The sequence below is a fragment of the Macrobrachium nipponense genome, chromosome 39 (assembly GCF_015104395.2).
Source record: "Macrobrachium nipponense isolate FS-2020 chromosome 39, ASM1510439v2, whole genome shotgun sequence".
In the NCBI taxonomy this organism is placed as follows: Eukaryota; Metazoa; Arthropoda; class Malacostraca; order Decapoda; family Palaemonidae; genus Macrobrachium; species Macrobrachium nipponense.
In genome coordinates, this window is record NC_061099.1 from 31,863,216 (window position 1) to 31,879,670 (window position 16,455).

General features: G+C 40.2%; 1 protein-coding gene across 5 annotated transcripts in view; it reads left to right on the forward strand.

Moving 5' to 3' along the window:
• LOC135210268 (mediator of RNA polymerase II transcription subunit 24-like) overlaps positions 1–16,455 on the forward strand; it is an 88,002-nt gene that overhangs the window by 52,162 nt on the left and 19,385 nt on the right. For all 5 annotated transcript variants that reach the window (XM_064243136.1, XM_064243140.1, XM_064243138.1 and 2 more), the window contains exons 8-17: positions 428–602; positions 963–1,119; positions 1,547–1,733; positions 1,978–2,113; positions 2,694–2,825; positions 3,503–3,607; positions 3,998–4,164; positions 14,996–15,173; positions 15,863–15,972; positions 16,201–16,290. In XM_064243136.1, the coding sequence (XP_064099206.1) occupies positions 428–602; positions 963–1,119; positions 1,547–1,733; positions 1,978–2,113; positions 2,694–2,825; positions 3,503–3,607; positions 3,998–4,164; positions 14,996–15,173; positions 15,863–15,972; positions 16,201–16,290 (1,437 nt within the window). The remainder of the gene's footprint in view (positions 1–427; positions 603–962; positions 1,120–1,546; positions 1,734–1,977; positions 2,114–2,693; positions 2,826–3,502; positions 3,608–3,997; positions 4,165–14,995; positions 15,174–15,862; positions 15,973–16,200; positions 16,291–16,455) is intronic.

Genomic DNA, 16,455 nt, shown 5'->3' on the forward strand with positions numbered 1-16,455 from the left:
TGGTCTACTTTCTAATAAATTTTGCTTAATTATTCCTTGAAAGTAATTTTATGACAAGCTTAAAATACATTACCATATACTGTAATGTAATACAGATACTTGTATCAGGGATGGTGATTCATGTTTTGAGGTACAATGTGCCACAGAAATAGACAAAAGGTTGATATAGTTTTGTGTGTAAGATGGCAAAAATTTAAAATGTTGTTTGTTTACAGTGATATCATGATTTACGAGAGGGTTTTCTTCCAAATAACATTGCTTTATATAAATATCACAGAAGTTTAATTTTGTTTTTTACAAACCCGTTAATTATGAAAAGCGTTACTCCCCAAAATGATTCCCAGTTCCCAAATTAAGAATCTTGCATTAGATGCTTAATCAGATTTTTTAGAAGTTTGTAACCGAAGCTGCTGTATGTTTTTTTCAGTCAGTTGCGGGATCAGCAACCCCTTGAAAGTGTTGGTAGGAAACACAGATTTGATAGCTGCAGTGTTCCTTTGTGCTATGCAATGCACAGTATAATAATGCTTGAAGTAAACCAGCACACAACCCGTGATGCAGCAACCTTTGCTCAACAGTTGCTTTTGCTGCAACGGCTCCAGGTAACTTTTAGCTGGATTAAAGTTTCATGAAGTGTCGTCAGTCACTTCACGTCACAACATTATCTCTTAAATTTTGATGTTGAATTCGGTTTTGAAGTTTTTATTAATATTATTATTATAATATTTATCCTTTCAGTGTTTTTCAGTTTTGATATTTATTTTTGTAGATATGAACGTCAGAGTTAATTTTGACACATTTACTGTTTTGTTGATATATAATTGACAAATAGTAACCCTTTGATGAATCAGTTCCTTTTTCGATTAGAGTATTCATAGGCATGGAATATTTAATATTTTGGTTTGCATAGGTAATGTTAAAAATGTGTTATTACTTTAAACAATTTTATTTATTTTACTTAGGGACTGAACACCACGGAACTCTATTTTGAAATTCTTCGTTGTAGTTTTATTGGCCTCAGTTCCCCTGAATACCAGAGTTATCAAGAACTTAAGTGGGTTGGTTTTACATTCATTAAAGTTCCTGTTATTCTCCAAACAATTCATGTTGCTGTTGCAGGTATGTGCCTGAGTTATACTGATCATTCTTTGAAAGGCACAGAGAATGGAGTACATATAACGTTCCCGGTTAAGGCCTTAGTAGATTGTTTTGATGTAGTGTACAGTATTTGAGAATTTGCAAGTCTTAGATGGCTTCCTTTTATATGCTAAAGTTTTAGAGAAAAACAATTTTCTCCTATATAATTGCTTATTTGTGCATGACAAAATACTAGTATAGCAAAAGTAGAACTATCTCTTCAGAAATGTATAATTTAGTTGTTAAGTTGTGTGTGAAAAGTATCTTGAATTATTTTTTAATGATTAAGTGCGTAATAATAATAATGATAATAGTAATAATAATGAAAATAATATGTATTTTAGGAAGAATGTTAAATATAATGACTTGTTATAAAAATAATACATGCCACATGATTGTTATTTTACAGGAGAGTCAGCCACAGGAGAATCAGAAGACCTTCTTGCAGCCATCAAACGTTTAGCCCAACTAAATAACCTCCTTGACCAAGTAGACTTGCATATTAATTGCAACTGCATGGAATTTCTACTGAATGAGCTATGCAACAAGACCAGTCTTCTTCTTGAGAGGGATGCACAAGCTATAATTGCAACAAGGTAAACATCTATGACAGTTGTGGTGAAACGACATTCTGGCTGTGGTTAAAAGCCTCACACTCACCGGCCCTATTTCGGGGTGTGAAAACAAAAAAGTAAATGGATAAAGATGACTATTAAAGGAAATTTTAATTCTCTATGGCTGGATGTGGTTTTGGATATTTTTGAAAATCCCAAAAGTATTTTTAGCTGATCTCTAGATACTTTTGCGTTTTTATTATATAAAATCTATCATTTTAATCAGGTTGCAAGAATCAAATGTACTCGCCAACATTCAGAAGAATGATGCTCAAGGATCTCATCCAGGCAATCCGAGTCTTATTTTACGAGCACAGCCCCCTGTTAGTAATATCCTGAAGACCCTCAGCAATAAAAATCAGGTACATTGTTTATTTTGTTTTATTTCTTAATTAATTTTATATCTTTATTATTGTACTGTACTTAGACTTCATTATTATATTAAATGATTAGTTTATCCAGACGTCTGAGTCTAATAAAGGCTCTTCTTGGGCTGGTTATGTCATTATTATGAACAATAGCAGTAGTAATAGTGGCAATAGGAGTTGTAGGAGTAGAGGCTGTGAGAGTGATTGCTTTATTTACTTACACAGAACTCTTTCTTTTTTAAAGATTATTGTGATTTTGTAAGATTTGAGGTTATTCAATCTAGGGACTGAGTGATATGTTTAGATGATGTATTTTAAATATTAAGATGTATGTATGTATTGAATTACCAAACAATTATACATCTAAGAATTTAATGATTGCTATCCGCCATTTTATTTAACAAGTTTTGTTGATGCATTATGTTGATGATAATACGTACTAGTACATATCAGTTTGCTTCAAATCTTGTGATCTTTTGTTGCAAACTTTTTCAAGCTTCAAAGATTAAATTTAGTCACTAGTTCCTTTTTATATTATCTATAATTTGTTCATTGCATTCATTTGAAATTTTAGGACTCTGCTCTTCCCGTTATGACCCTCCTAGTAAGTGGGAAGAGTCGGGATCTGTTACTGGCAGCTGCTGCTGCCTCAGGGAATCTGCTTGTATTTGCTCAGAAGGTTGTGAAGTTTAATGAACTTAGTATGGTAAGTTAATAGATTTCATGTTCTGTTCTTATAACTTCTTGAAGGGGAGTACAGGTGCCAAAAGTTCTGGTTTGTATAACTTGGACTCTCCCCCAAGCCAACCTAGTATGTATTATATATATCATACAGACGATGCCATATGCAGAAAGATATTTTTAATTAATGTTTCAGTTTCTGCATGGAGGATATTGAGGATTACTAATTCAAATTTTGAGTTGCAAAAAAATGTATGGGATTATGTATCCAGCTTTATAAAAGCTTTGTACAGTAAGAGAGATTGCTCTCATTATGACTTCTCATTTAACAGTTGAACAGAAATATGGCCTGAAAAAGCTGAGATGCAGCAGTGAAAAAAATGGCAGATGTATAGTGAGAAGAATATCTTCCAAAATAACAAGAGACTTTTTCATGTTTATGTTTGTTGAAAAAATTATTTAGAATTATCATTAAGGCTCATGATAGGCATGCTGATACTTAAGTTTAAGTGTCTCTTCTCTTGTAGATGGAAACAAAATGTATTTTGCTAGAAACTAAGCAAAGAAAGGTTTATTTGTTCTGTGATGAAAAGTACTTTGTTGACTTAAACTTTACATGTATACATAGTTTCAATTGTACTACGTATTTATGTTTTTTCTTGTCATACTTGACATTAGGTATTTATAAAGCTTTACTTTCAGGAAGCACAGCCGGGTGAGACTCCTAAAATGGCCATCAGTCGAGCTCAGATGTTTGACATCTCCTTTCTTCTTCTCTGCCATATTGTTCAGATTTATGGAATAGATGTAAGTTACTCTGTGTTATACATGAGGAAAACTTGGGACAGAGGGATGACTTTTTATATTGTTTATAACGAAATGTACAACTTTGTTTGGCAGTACCTGCAGATGGTGTGACCTCTGTCACAAGAACAATTTACAAACTAGTCAAATCCAATTGCTAAGTAACCCACATTTGCTCATTTAGTCTTTCATTACCACAGATGGCTGTTGTTAATGTTTTGATAAATTGTATCTTGTAAATTTCAGTTATTTCAGATGTAAGGAATTTTTCCTGTGCACGACTCGTTTCAAGAGTACATTAGGGTGTCGCATGCTTTAGAAAACCATTAAGTCATATAAAATATAATTTTAATAAAATGTTGTCTGTTAAGGCTTCTAACTTTGTTGCCCTAGGTTGTTGTCTCTGAGAAGTGTGAGACCTTCATTGAGCAGTGGATGAGAGACAACATGCCAGAGCTGGGAAAGGTCAAAGCACCTCTTATATCCTCCCACACAGATCAAAGTGCTGTTGAGGATTTCATCAGACAAGTTAACATCACAGATATTGATATGAAATACAAGTAAGGTTTTCGTTTTTCTGGTGCCATCGTCAGTTTTATTGATAACTTGGTGTGTGTGATTTACTTTATCTGTACTCATCAAATAAAATGTAAACATCTTAATGGTAGATTTTAGTTTAGAACTGTTTTTTCAGAGATAAAATACCAAAATGTAACATTTTAAGGTGGCAAGATGAATGCAAGGATGGTAATTTTCTTCTAGTAGGTAGAGTTCTGTCTTTTGTCACTCAGGTTAGTCATTCTTGATATCTTGCTATGTGAGAGGCTGGAAAAAAGGAGAACTTAAAAGTGCTGGGGTGGTAGAGACCACTGATATGATAAGAGAGTTGAGGTTGAGATGGTTTGGGCAGGTGGTAAGGATGAATAAGTAGGAAGGAGTTAAGGAAGCTTAGGTGGAACCTGTACAGATAGAAGGTTGAAAGGAAGACAAAGGATTAGATGATGTGATAAAGTGAGGGAGGATTATGATAAGCATTTAGCAGAGAAAATGCTTTTGATAGAAGTACTGTAGTTGGAGAAGATGCATCAAGACAACTGTGGACATGATGAAGATTAGAATTAAAGGTAAATTATATAGGTAATCTGCATGTTAGGATAACATGAGCCATATTGTAATCAGTTACCATTAATATCAAACAAGAACATAACTGTATTGTAGTCTTTTGATGCTGACTCTACTTAATTAGTGATTAACCTATAAAGCAAAACAGATTTAGTTGATATCACTTTTACAGTAGGCCACAGTAGGATGATGCGCAAGTTCTTCTTTTAGCAACAGTCGTCATTCATAGGATTTTTTTCATGTAGGGTGGAATCATTTACAGTGAGTTTGTAGATAGTACTAAGAGTTCCTTCCAGTGACCCTTCCCCCAATCATTTTTCTTTCAGCCTTTTACTCTCACATTCCCTTTGGTCTCTTTCCACTTAGTCCAGCTTTTTAAATTTTAATCTTGAATGTGGCTCAGTGCTCTCATTAAAGTACAGTACTTTACGAGGAAAAAATAAAAGATTGTTAACTTTTGATGAGTAAAAGTTTTACTGCATTTAATAGTTTGAAACTATAATTTCAGTACAAATACAATCTGTACCTGCTGTTGTTACTTAACCCTTAAACGCCGATTGGACGTATTAAGCGTCGACGAAAATTGTCTGTTGGGTGCCAAATTGACGTACGAAACGTCGACGCAAAAAAGTTTTTTTTTAAATTCGCAGAAACATAGTTATAGGCCTACTTGGCAAAAACTTTTGAATCAAGCACCTTGGGGGATGCTGGGAGTTCACGAATCAAGCTGTTGTTTTGTTTACACTCGTTACCCAGGCGCGCAAGCGCGATTTTCTTACTTATTGCACTAAAAAGCATCAGAGACACATCTCAGAAATTATTTCATCACTTTGACATAATTTTTGCACTATTTTATATTAGCCATTACATAGAGTTTTATATATGGAAATGTGCGCAATTTCATGTAAAATACAACAAAATACAACCCATGGTTGTAGCTTTTATCAGTTTTGAAATATTTTCATATAAATAACGATAAGTGCCAAAATTTCAACCTTTGGTCAACTTTGCCTCTACAGAAATGGTCGAAAAACACAATTGTAAGCTAAAACTATTATATACTAGTAATATTCAATCATTTACCTTCATTTTACAACAAATTGGAAGTCTCTAGCACAATATTTTGATTTATGGTGAATTTATGAAAAAAAGTTTTTCCTTACATCCGCGCGGTAACCCTTCCAAAAAAATCATAAATTTTTTCGTCCGATTTTCGTAATGTTTGCACCGTTTTATATTAGCCGTTACATAAAGTTTTATATATGGAAATGTGCGCCATTTCATGTAGCATACAACTAAAAACAACCCATGGTTGTAGCTTTTATCAGTTTTGAAATATTTTCATATAAATACAAAATGGTCAAAAACCGCAATTGTAAGTTAAAACTCTTACATTCTAGTAATACTCAATCATTTACCTTCATTTTGCAACAAATTGGAAGTCTCTAACTCAATACTTCGATTTATGGTGAATTTTAGAAAAGCAACTTTTTCCTACGTCCACGCAGTAACTGCCGTAAAAATCAGAAATTTTTTTCGTCTGATTGTCGTAATGTTTGCACCGTTTTATGTTAGCCGTTACATAAATTTTTATATATGAAAATGTGCGCAATTTCATGTACAATACTACTAAAAACAACCCATGGTTGTAGCTTTTATCAGTTTTGAAATATTTTCATATAAATCACGATAAGTGCCAAATTATCAACCTTCGGTCAACTTTGACTCGACCGAAATGGTCGAAAAAAGCAATTGTAAGCTAAAACTCTTACATTCTAGTAATATTCAATCATTGAACTTTATTTTGCAACAAATTGGAAGTCTCTAGCACAATATTTTGATTTATAGTGAATTTATGAACAAAAACTTTTTCCTTACGTCCACGAGGTAACTCTTCCGAAAAAATCATACATTTTTTCGTCCTTTTTTCGTAATGTTTGCACCATTTTATATTAGCCGTTACATAAAGTTTTATATATGAAAATGTGTGCAATTTCATGTAGAATAGAACTAAAAACAACCCATGGTTGTAGCTTTTATCAGTTTTGAAATATTTTCTTATAAATAGCGATAAATAGAAAAAATTCTACCTTCGGTCAACTTTAGCTCGACCGAAATGATCAAAAACTGCAATTGTAAGCTACAACACTTACAGTCTAGTAATATAATCAATTACCTTCATTTTGCAACAAACGGGAAGTCTCTAGCACAATATTTTGATTTATGGTGAATTTTTGAAAATAACTTTTTTATGTCCACGCGTTACGAATTCATGCATCATATTGTGATATTTTCTCTGCGTTGCTTTGATTGTTCTACAATTTGTTATATATACCAAAATCATCACAAAAATACAACGAAAAAATAATTATGTCATTAGCTTTAACCATTTTGCTCACAGCGCGATTTGTATACAATTATATATGAAATTTTTTTATGCGCTGTCATATATTCCAATATTTATATATGATAATGATATTTTTGTACATGAACTTCCCTGACAGATATATACATAGCTATAGTCTCCGACGTTCCCGACAGAATTTCAAATCTCGCGGCACACGCGACAGGTAGGTCAGGTGGTCTACCTTACCCGCCGCTGGGTGGCGGATGTACGAACCAATCCCCCTTGCTTGTCAGATTTTTCTGTCGCGGGAACGATAACAACTGTTGTCGGTTTCCTCTCGATAGTTTTTTCGATTCTCTGCTTGCCTGGAGTTAATTTGGACTTCTTTTGGTGACGTATTCGCTTTGTTTGGCTTGGCATACGCTAATTGTGGACCGTTTTGATTTGGATTTGGATTTTCTTTAACGATGTCTGACCTAGATTCAGTAGTTAAAACTTCTGTTTTGTTTAGGGTTTGCGTGAATGAAGATGTAAGGTGAGGTTGCCAAAAAGCTTCGGTGGACCCTCACACGGTTTGCATGAAATGCAGGGGGAATGAATGTTCTTTTGCTAACCCTTGTAGTGAATGTAATGTATTGAATGAAGAAGAATATAAGGCTCTCTCTTCTTATGTTAGGAAGTTGGAACGTGATAGAGTACGTAAGGCTTCCTCTAGAAGTTCTAGTAGGTCTAGAATGAGTGAGTTGGATGTGGATCCTAATACTAACATAGAATTAGAACCTTCTTCCCAAGTTTGCAGCCCCTGCTCCCCGCACCGAAGCCGAAGATTCGCCTTCGGAGGCGGCAGCTCTGAGAGCCAGGATTCTATCTATGGATCAGAAGATTCGTCGTTGGAAGGTAAGGAGAGTGTTAGTGATCAGTGCAGTGTCCCCAGTGTTGTGGAGGGTGCGTCTGACCGGCTCCTTAGTGCCTCTAGCCTAGACCTCTTCCAGACTCCCAGTTCCAGTGGAATAGGAAAGTCGAAAGCCGCAAGAGGGCTAGGGAGAACCCCCACCGGTCAGGCGTCCCCCGTCGGCAGATCCTGAAGTACGCTCCCAGGCTGCCTCGGATCGCTACAAGAAGGAGCTCTACGCCAATGCTTCTCCTCTTCGTCTTCTCCCTCTCCGAAGAGAGGTTGGAACTCCCCGGATGCGTCGCCCGCCCGTTGAAGAGGGCTTGGAAGGCTCCCTGCAGTCCTTTGGCTTCTAGTCCGGAGGTTTTCCCGGAAGAATCGTCGGTGGAGGCGAAGAAACCCAAGAAATCCTGTGATCGTTCTTCTTCTCGCGCTCCTCGCTCTGCGCCTGCGTCCGAGGAAGAACAACAAACATTATTCTCCTACGAAGAGTACTCGCGCGACGTCAAGCTCAGATCACGGCGCTAGCAGATTCTCTAGCAGTTAGATCATGTAGGAAGAAGGACGTTTCTCTTCGATCAAGAGATTCTAGACGCCGCTCTTCAGAGGATCGTTGCTCCTCTTTTTAGGCAGTCTCCTTTCATATGGTGATTTGGTTTCGTTATGAAGATAGGGGCTCACGTGAGCGCCCCCTCGCTCTCCTGGCTCTCTTTTCGACTTCAAGGCGCCAAAACATCGGTAGGACGCTCTATGGAGAAAGAAGTTTTTTCTCCAGATTGGATTCCCGCTTCCGGTAAGCGCACTGCACTGCTCTCATCGCTATTTCTTCAACTCCCTCGCGTGGGACTTCTCTCAGCAGCCTCAGATCCTAGAATGGCGCCCTTATACAAGTAGGCGTTCTTCTTCCAGATGTCGCTCTCCTCGAGTGTCGATCATGACTTCTCTCCTTACAGGCGTCAAGAGTCTGGTAGGAGTCGTGTGCATGATAGACGGCCTGCTGTTAGCCGCTCCCTGCAAGGTAGGCGCCAAGAGCCTACTGCAAGTCGATACTCCACCTAGTAGGCGCTCGTCTCTTTTAAGGCGTCATACTCCTGATTATTGCTCCTCGGGGGCAGACAACAAGAGTCTTTCAAACGCCCTTCTCCGTGTAGGCGCTCTCCCGCTTCTAGGCGCACTACTCCTGACCGTTCGTCTCTTGGTAGGCACCAGGAATCTCGGAAGCGCCCTTCGCCAGGTAGGCACTCGTTAGCTTTGAAGCGCCCTTCTCCTGAATGTTACCCTCTTGTTAGACGTCAAGAGTCTCGGAAGCAGCCTGCTCCTAGTAGGCGCATTTCGCCTTCCAGTCGAACTTCCGTTGTTCGTACTCAACTGGACAGGTATGGAGAGCCGTGCAAGCGCTCTGCTCCCGATAGGCGCTCTTCTCCTGGCAGCCTCTCGCCTCAGGATAGGCACAAAGAGTCTAGCAGGCGCTCGCCTCCTCGTAAGCGCCCTGTGGATGTTTCCAAGGATTCTCGGAGTAGGAGCCCTACCTCTCCTTCTGCTGAGATTCCGTCTACCTCGAAGAGGGAGTCTCATCGTAGACACCCAGATCTTCTCATCGTTCTCCAGTGGATGTGAAATCTTTCTAAGAGAGGGCGTTCTCCAACCTCTCGCTCAACTCCTACTAGGATCCTTTCGTCACCTAAGGATCTTCCGCGCTCGCCTCGACAAGACGTCCTAGAAGGTTCGGATGAGGAACCGAACACTTCTGCTGCTGTGTCTTCTTACAAGAAGCTTACAGAGCTACTTTTGCAAGTTTTTGGGGATTCCCTTACTCCTACGGCTCCTCCTTCTCCTCACTCACTTTTTTCAACGGCGAAGACAGCGAAGAGTTCTTCTTGTGTGAGGATGAAGCCAACTCTTTCAATGAAGAAGGCACTGAGGAGTTTGGTTCCTGGATGGCTTCTAAAGAAGAAGCGGGGAAAACGATGTTCGCTTTTCCTCCTTCGAAGTTTATCAGGACACGCTGGTTTCTGTACGAAACAGGAGAGTCCTTAGGATTGGGTCTACCGTCTTCGGCTGATTCGGATTTTTCGGCGCTGGTAGATTCGACAAGGAGAGCTGCCTTTAACTCTGCAAAGACGACTTGGCCAATGAATGAACTGGATCACATGCTAAAAGGCATGTTTAGAGTGCTGGAAGTATTTAACTTCCTTGATTGGTCGTTGGGGGTCCTAGCCAAGAAAATTGAAGTGCCAGAGTCATTTTCGCCAGAAGATCTCATGTGTGTTTTGTCTTGTATGGACAAGTCGGTAAGAGACGGAGCGAGTGAAATCGCCTCCCTGTATGGGGCCGGGATCGTGAAGAAGAGGTCTGTTATTGTTCCTTCTTAACGAAGTCTGTCTCCCATGCCCATGAGGTCTTCTTTGCTGTTTGCTCCTCTGTCCGCTCAGTTGTTCCCTAAACATCTAGTGCAGGACATTTCGAGATCGCTTTCGGCTAAAGCCACCCAGGACCTTTTGGCACAGTTGGCAAGAAAACCTCGCCCTTCCTTCCCTACCAAGGCTAAGAAGGAAAGTCAAGTGTTCGAGAACCCTTTCGAGGGGCGTCTTCCTCAAGAACCTCTACGTTTAGAGGTCGTAGACCTTCAAGAAGGGGTAAGACTTTCGCCAAGTCAGTTAAAGCCCCCAAATAACTTGCAAGTCCTTCAAACAACGGTGGGCGCCAGACTCTTAGAGTTTGCAGAAGTCTGGGCCCAAAAAGGGGCGGATCCTTGGACCCTTTCTATTTTGAGGAGAGGTTACCTCATCCCTTTCGTCGAAAGACCTCCCTTGACGACCATCCCAAGGGAACTGAACGGCCAGGTACAGAGACCAACCCCATCATGAATCAAGCTCTCCATCTAGCAGTAGATTAGATGCTGGAGAAGGGGGGCTATCGAACTAGTGACATACCATCGTTCATCGGGCTTCTACAACCGCCTTTTCCTAGTTCCGAAGTCCTCAGGGGGATGGAGACCGGTGTTGGATGTAAGCGCCCTGAACTTCTTCGTAGAAAAGAAGTTCACGATGGAAACGCCTTCATCAGTGCTGGCAGCACTTCGTCCAGGGGACTGGATGGTTTCCTTGGATTTACAGGATGCTTACTTCCACGTAACCGATCCATCCTTCCTCGAGGAAGTTTCTCAGATTCATGGATGGGGGGGAAAAATTTTTCAGTTCAGGGCTCTGTGTTTTTCGGCCTCTCGACGGCCCTCAAGTGTTCACGGAGATTTTGAGGAATGTGGCTCAATGGCTTCATTTGAAAGGGGTGAGGATATCCATGTACCTCAACGATTGGCTAATAAGGGCCAATTCAGAAGATCGTTGTTTGAAGGACTTGCAAGTAACACTAGAATTGACGAAGGCGTTGGGACTTCTCGTCAATTTCAAGAAGTCGTCACTAATTCCCGAGCAAGAGTGTGTGTATCTCGGGATACAGATGAACTCTCTGAGTTTTTCGGGCTTTTCCTCTCAGGAAAGGATAGCCCGAGGATTCGAGAGAGTAACAACCTTCTTAGGGAAAGAAGTAAGCACAGTGAGGGAGTGGATGAGTCTGCTGGGGACGCTCTCCTCGCTGGGAGCAATTCGTTTCCCTAGGAAGGTTGCACCTGAGACCGCTCCAATTCTTTTTCTTCCATCGGAATTGGAGTCGTCGTTAAACCAGGATTTGACGTTCTCCCGTCGTTATCCCAGGATGTCAAGAAACATCTAATGTTTGGTGGACAGATCCCAACCTCTTTGCGAAGGGACTGTCCTCTTCAATCCCAGACCCCCAACCTGGTGTTGTTTCTCCGACGCATCGGACACGGGGTGGGGGGCAACTCTGGGAACCAGCGAAGTGTCAGGTAACCTGGGTGGGGGACCAGGTAGCCTGGCACATCAACAGAAAGGAGTTGATGGCTGTGTTGGTTGGATCTGAATGCTTTCGAGCCCAAAGTCAGAAGATCGGTAGTGCAGGTCAACGCGGACAACACTACAGCTCTGGCATATATCAGGAAACAGGGGGGGACGCATTCCTTCTCCCTGTACGAGACAGCAAGAGACCTTCTTCTGTGGGCAGAAGAAAGGGGAATCAAGCTTCTCACCAGGTTTGTGCAGGGAGAAAGGAATGTAAGAGCTGATCTCCTCAGCAGGAAAGATCAGGTCCTTCCCACAGAGTGGGACCCTTCATCTGGATGTATGCCAGAGCCTGTGGAAGTTATGGGGCAGGCCACACATAGACCTCTTTGCCACGTCAAAGAACAAGAGACTGGATTCTTACTGCTCTCCGATATCGGATCCAGAGGCATTAGCAATAGATGCTCTTCTTCTAGACTGGAGCGGACTCGACGTCTACGCGTTTCCCCCCTTCAAGATCCTGGGGCTAACCATCAAGAAGTTCGTAGAGTCCGATTCAACGAGAATGACCTTAATCGCTCCCTTTTGGCCAGCCCAAGAATGGTTCACAGAGGTACTGGAATGGTTGGTGGACCTTCCAAGATTCGCTCCCGCTAAGGAGCGATCTACTCAGACAACCCCACTTCGACAGGTACCACAAAAATCTCCTCGCTCTCAGTCTGACTGGCTTCAGACTGTCCAAAGTTTGGTCAGAGCGAAAGGCTTTTCAGCAACAGCTGCTAAAGCAATCGACAAGAGCGAGGAGACCTTCCACCTGCGTGTTATACCAGTCAAAGTGGGATGTCTTCAGACGTTGGTGCAAGAGGAAGAACATTTCCTCTTCCAGTACCTCTGTGACCCAAATTGCGGATTTCCTTATTTTCCTCAAAGAAGAATGTCATCTTGTTGTGTCAACTATTAAGGGGATACCGCAGTATGTTGGCGGCGGTATTTCGGTATAGAGGCTTAAATATATCCGATGATAAGGACCTGCATGATCTTATTAGATCATTTTGAAACCATTAAGCGTCCTCATTTGGTGGTACCGAACTGGAATCTAGACGTAGTTCTACAATTCCTTGGATCGTCTAGATTCGAACCTCCTGGCTTAGCCTCTTTCAAGGATCTGACGAAGAAGGCTATCTTCCTTTTGGCCCTAGCTACAGCTAAGAGGGTGAGTGAGCTCCAGCTATTGAGGGGTAATGTAGGGTTTAAGGAAGATTCTATGTGTTCGTTTCTTCCAGGTTTCCTTTGCAAAGAATGAAAACCCATCACTCCCTTGGCCCAGGAGCTTTGAAGTTCGTAGTTTATCTTTTCTAGTAGGGGAAGAGCCTGAAAGAACTCTTTGCCCTATGAGAATTATGAAGTATTTCCTTCAGAGGAAGGAACAACTTAAGGCTAATCAAGATGTGCTTTGGTGCTCCGCCTAAAGGACCCCACTCGGCCCATGTCGAAGAATGCTCTTTCCTTTTCTCTGAGAAGCCTTATTACGAGCACATGTTGCCTGTAAGGAAAGAACATTTTAGACTACTGAAAGTGAAAGCTCACGAGGTGAGAGCCATTGCAACTTCGCTTGCATTCAGAAAAAATATGTCTGTGCGGAACTTGATGGAGGCGACTTTTGGAGATGCCAATCGGTTTTTGCAAACCACTAACCTACGTGATGTAAAAAAATCACATATGATAAATGCTTCGCCTTGGGTCCTTTCGTATCGGCGGATTCGGTGCTGGGGCAGGGAGCTGAAACTTATCCTGTGGAAATTTTTTATATGTTACCCTATATTTTATATTGGTGTTTTTTGGTTGTCTGAAAGAGGTTGCAGGAGGCACCTCTTTTTGTCGTAATATTAACCCTTTGTATTTTGGTTAGGTGGTCTGTGGGTTTGGCTCCTTGCAGAGGTATGGGTAAGGATCTGTTAGGTAAGTGGACAAGGTCCCTCTAACAGGATCCGACTTGGATTCTACCACAAAAGGGGATCCCATATCCCAGTGGTAGATCCGAGAGTCTTTCAGCATCAGGTCACGTCCTAGCTGTAGCTCTCCAGGCAATGCAGACTCAGAGACAGTATCTATGAAGTCTTCATCCTGAAAAGGTGAGAACCAAGGTTTTTATATCCTACAACATTAGTTGTTTCCCGTCTTACCTGTATTATTTAGCTGTCTCTTACCCTCCACCAAGGGTGCCAATCAGCTATGTATATATCTGTCAGGGAAGTTCATGTACAAAAATGATATTGTTAAACTACAATAAAGTTTTGTACATACTTACCTGGCAGATATATACGATTAATGGCCCACCCAGCCTCCCCTCAGGAGACAGGTGGAAGAGAAAAATCTGACAAGCAAGGGGGATTGGTTCGTACATCCGCCACCCAGCGGCGGGTAAGGTAACCACCTGACCTACCTGTCGCGTGTGCCGCGAGATTTGAAATTCTGTCGGGAACGTCGGAGACTATAGCTATGTATATATCTGCCAGGTAAGTATGTACAAAACTTTATTGTAGTTTAACAATATCATTTTTTTCATTTCTGATGGTTGCATACTAAACTTCAGGCAATGACAAAAAAAGGAGCCAAAAATGAACTCTTAATCTTGAAAATTGAGCGTGCTGTGATTTTTTGAAAAAAACTTTTTTTTTCTGCTTTGGCGCGCACTCATGAACGCCGCCGGCATACGGGAGACACTTTCGGAAATACCGGCTCGGCATTTAAGGGTTAATTAACTGTAGCATTAATTAACAGTCCATTTCAACTGTTTCTAATTTGGAAAGACAACCTGCTGTCAGCTTTTTTCACATAAACTTTTAATTACTATGTTATTTATCTTTGACCATGTGTTTATAATTGAATCAGAATTACAAATTTGAGGTTCTCAAATCCAGACACAGCAGAGGACCTTGTAGTACTAGTGATGGTTGTAAAGAAAGAAGCATAAAAATAAAATATAACATTGCAATACATTCCCTGAACACCTGAATTAGCCCTGGGCACTGAGCAGCACTAATTCAGCTGTTCAGGTAAGTATTACAATATTAGTTTTATTATGAAAACTTCATGTGTGACTATTTCTCACTCTGGACTGACGTCAGACAGCATCCGGAATATCCAAATACTTACTAGTTTTTATTTTACAGTATGGTTCGCTGGAATGATGTTTGTCAGATGGCTGGGGCAGCACTCAAGGAAGTAGTTACTGCCTCACAACATGGAGCTTTGCCCATTCAGCAGGTCAAAGAGCTACTGGATCGCCTTCGTTATCACTTGTGCTGCCTGCCAATTTGTGCTGCTGCTTGGCTTTGTTCTCATGTACAGGTATGGGTTCTTCAATGCCTTGCTTTTCATCTAAACAATTGCTGATCATACTACGTATATGTATTTGTAGACCATTTATATTTTGATTATGATCTTTATGGACTATTTGATGATGCAGAGACCTTTTGGACACATATCCCAGCACCCTAATCGGGAATAGGCATGATTTACAGTATAGGTAACAGATTATAAAACAAATTCATTCTCATTCGCAGTGGTAAAATACAAGGGACAGGGTTATGCCCATTGTGAGGGATGTCCAATCAGTCCTACTTTGGAGAGCAAGATATTTGTTGGTAAATTCTGACCCTTTGTGTATTGGAGGAACAGTTCACAGTAAACTAGTGATTTGTTTATGTAAAATAGAAATGTTTTGAAATGTTTATTTCCTTTTTGTTTATTTCATGGGTAGTTAAATAGCTCAGCACCAAATTAGTCATTAGTTTGGTTGTTATGACGCAAACAATTCTAATGGGAAGGGTTCAGTTTTAACTCGACAAGTATGAATAAAATTTACTAACGGGTGTTATGAAGAATCTGATGTTTAAATAATGCTGCTGAGTTAGATGTTCCTCAAAGGTGATCTTAAAAAAACTTCATGATGCTTATTGGATTATGATGTCTGAAGTAGCAAGCAGAACTTTCTTTCTCTACAGTGTATATGCTTATACGTATATACTATTTGATAGGTTGTGGATGGCGACCAGGCAGTCTTACCCTTCAGCTTATTACAGTATTTACAGACTTCACTCGGTGATCATGATTCATCCACTCCAACTTTAGAAAATTTCAAAGATAGGTAAGAAATAGTATTGTTACCTGTAATTATAAGTAAAAGGGAACTTTATTCACAGTTCAGTAATGAAGGTACTGTATTGAAAACCTATTTTAAACATTCCATAAAAGGATGCGCTTAAGTACTTGATTGAAAGTTATGAATGTGAAGTTGATATTTAGATAACAATGCATTAGATAATAAGCAACTTTATTGAACAAGAGTATAAGAATTTTTAATGTATTTTTCCAGATCTTCTCTTTTGGTTCTCATTGTAGAAAACATGTTACAAGTAACAAAGGGCGGCATCCACTCGTCATCTGCTGCAAATAACAGTGGGAGGTAAGCGGACATAATGTTCTCGGAACTTAGCATGTCAGTAAGAGTTTATGGTATTTTGCCTTATCTCTATTGGTGTTTGAAGTCATTAATACCTACTCATTTGTTTCGTCACAGATGTACAGCTTAGCTTATGACCTTGTTTTCATGTAATTTAGGCGAGCATAT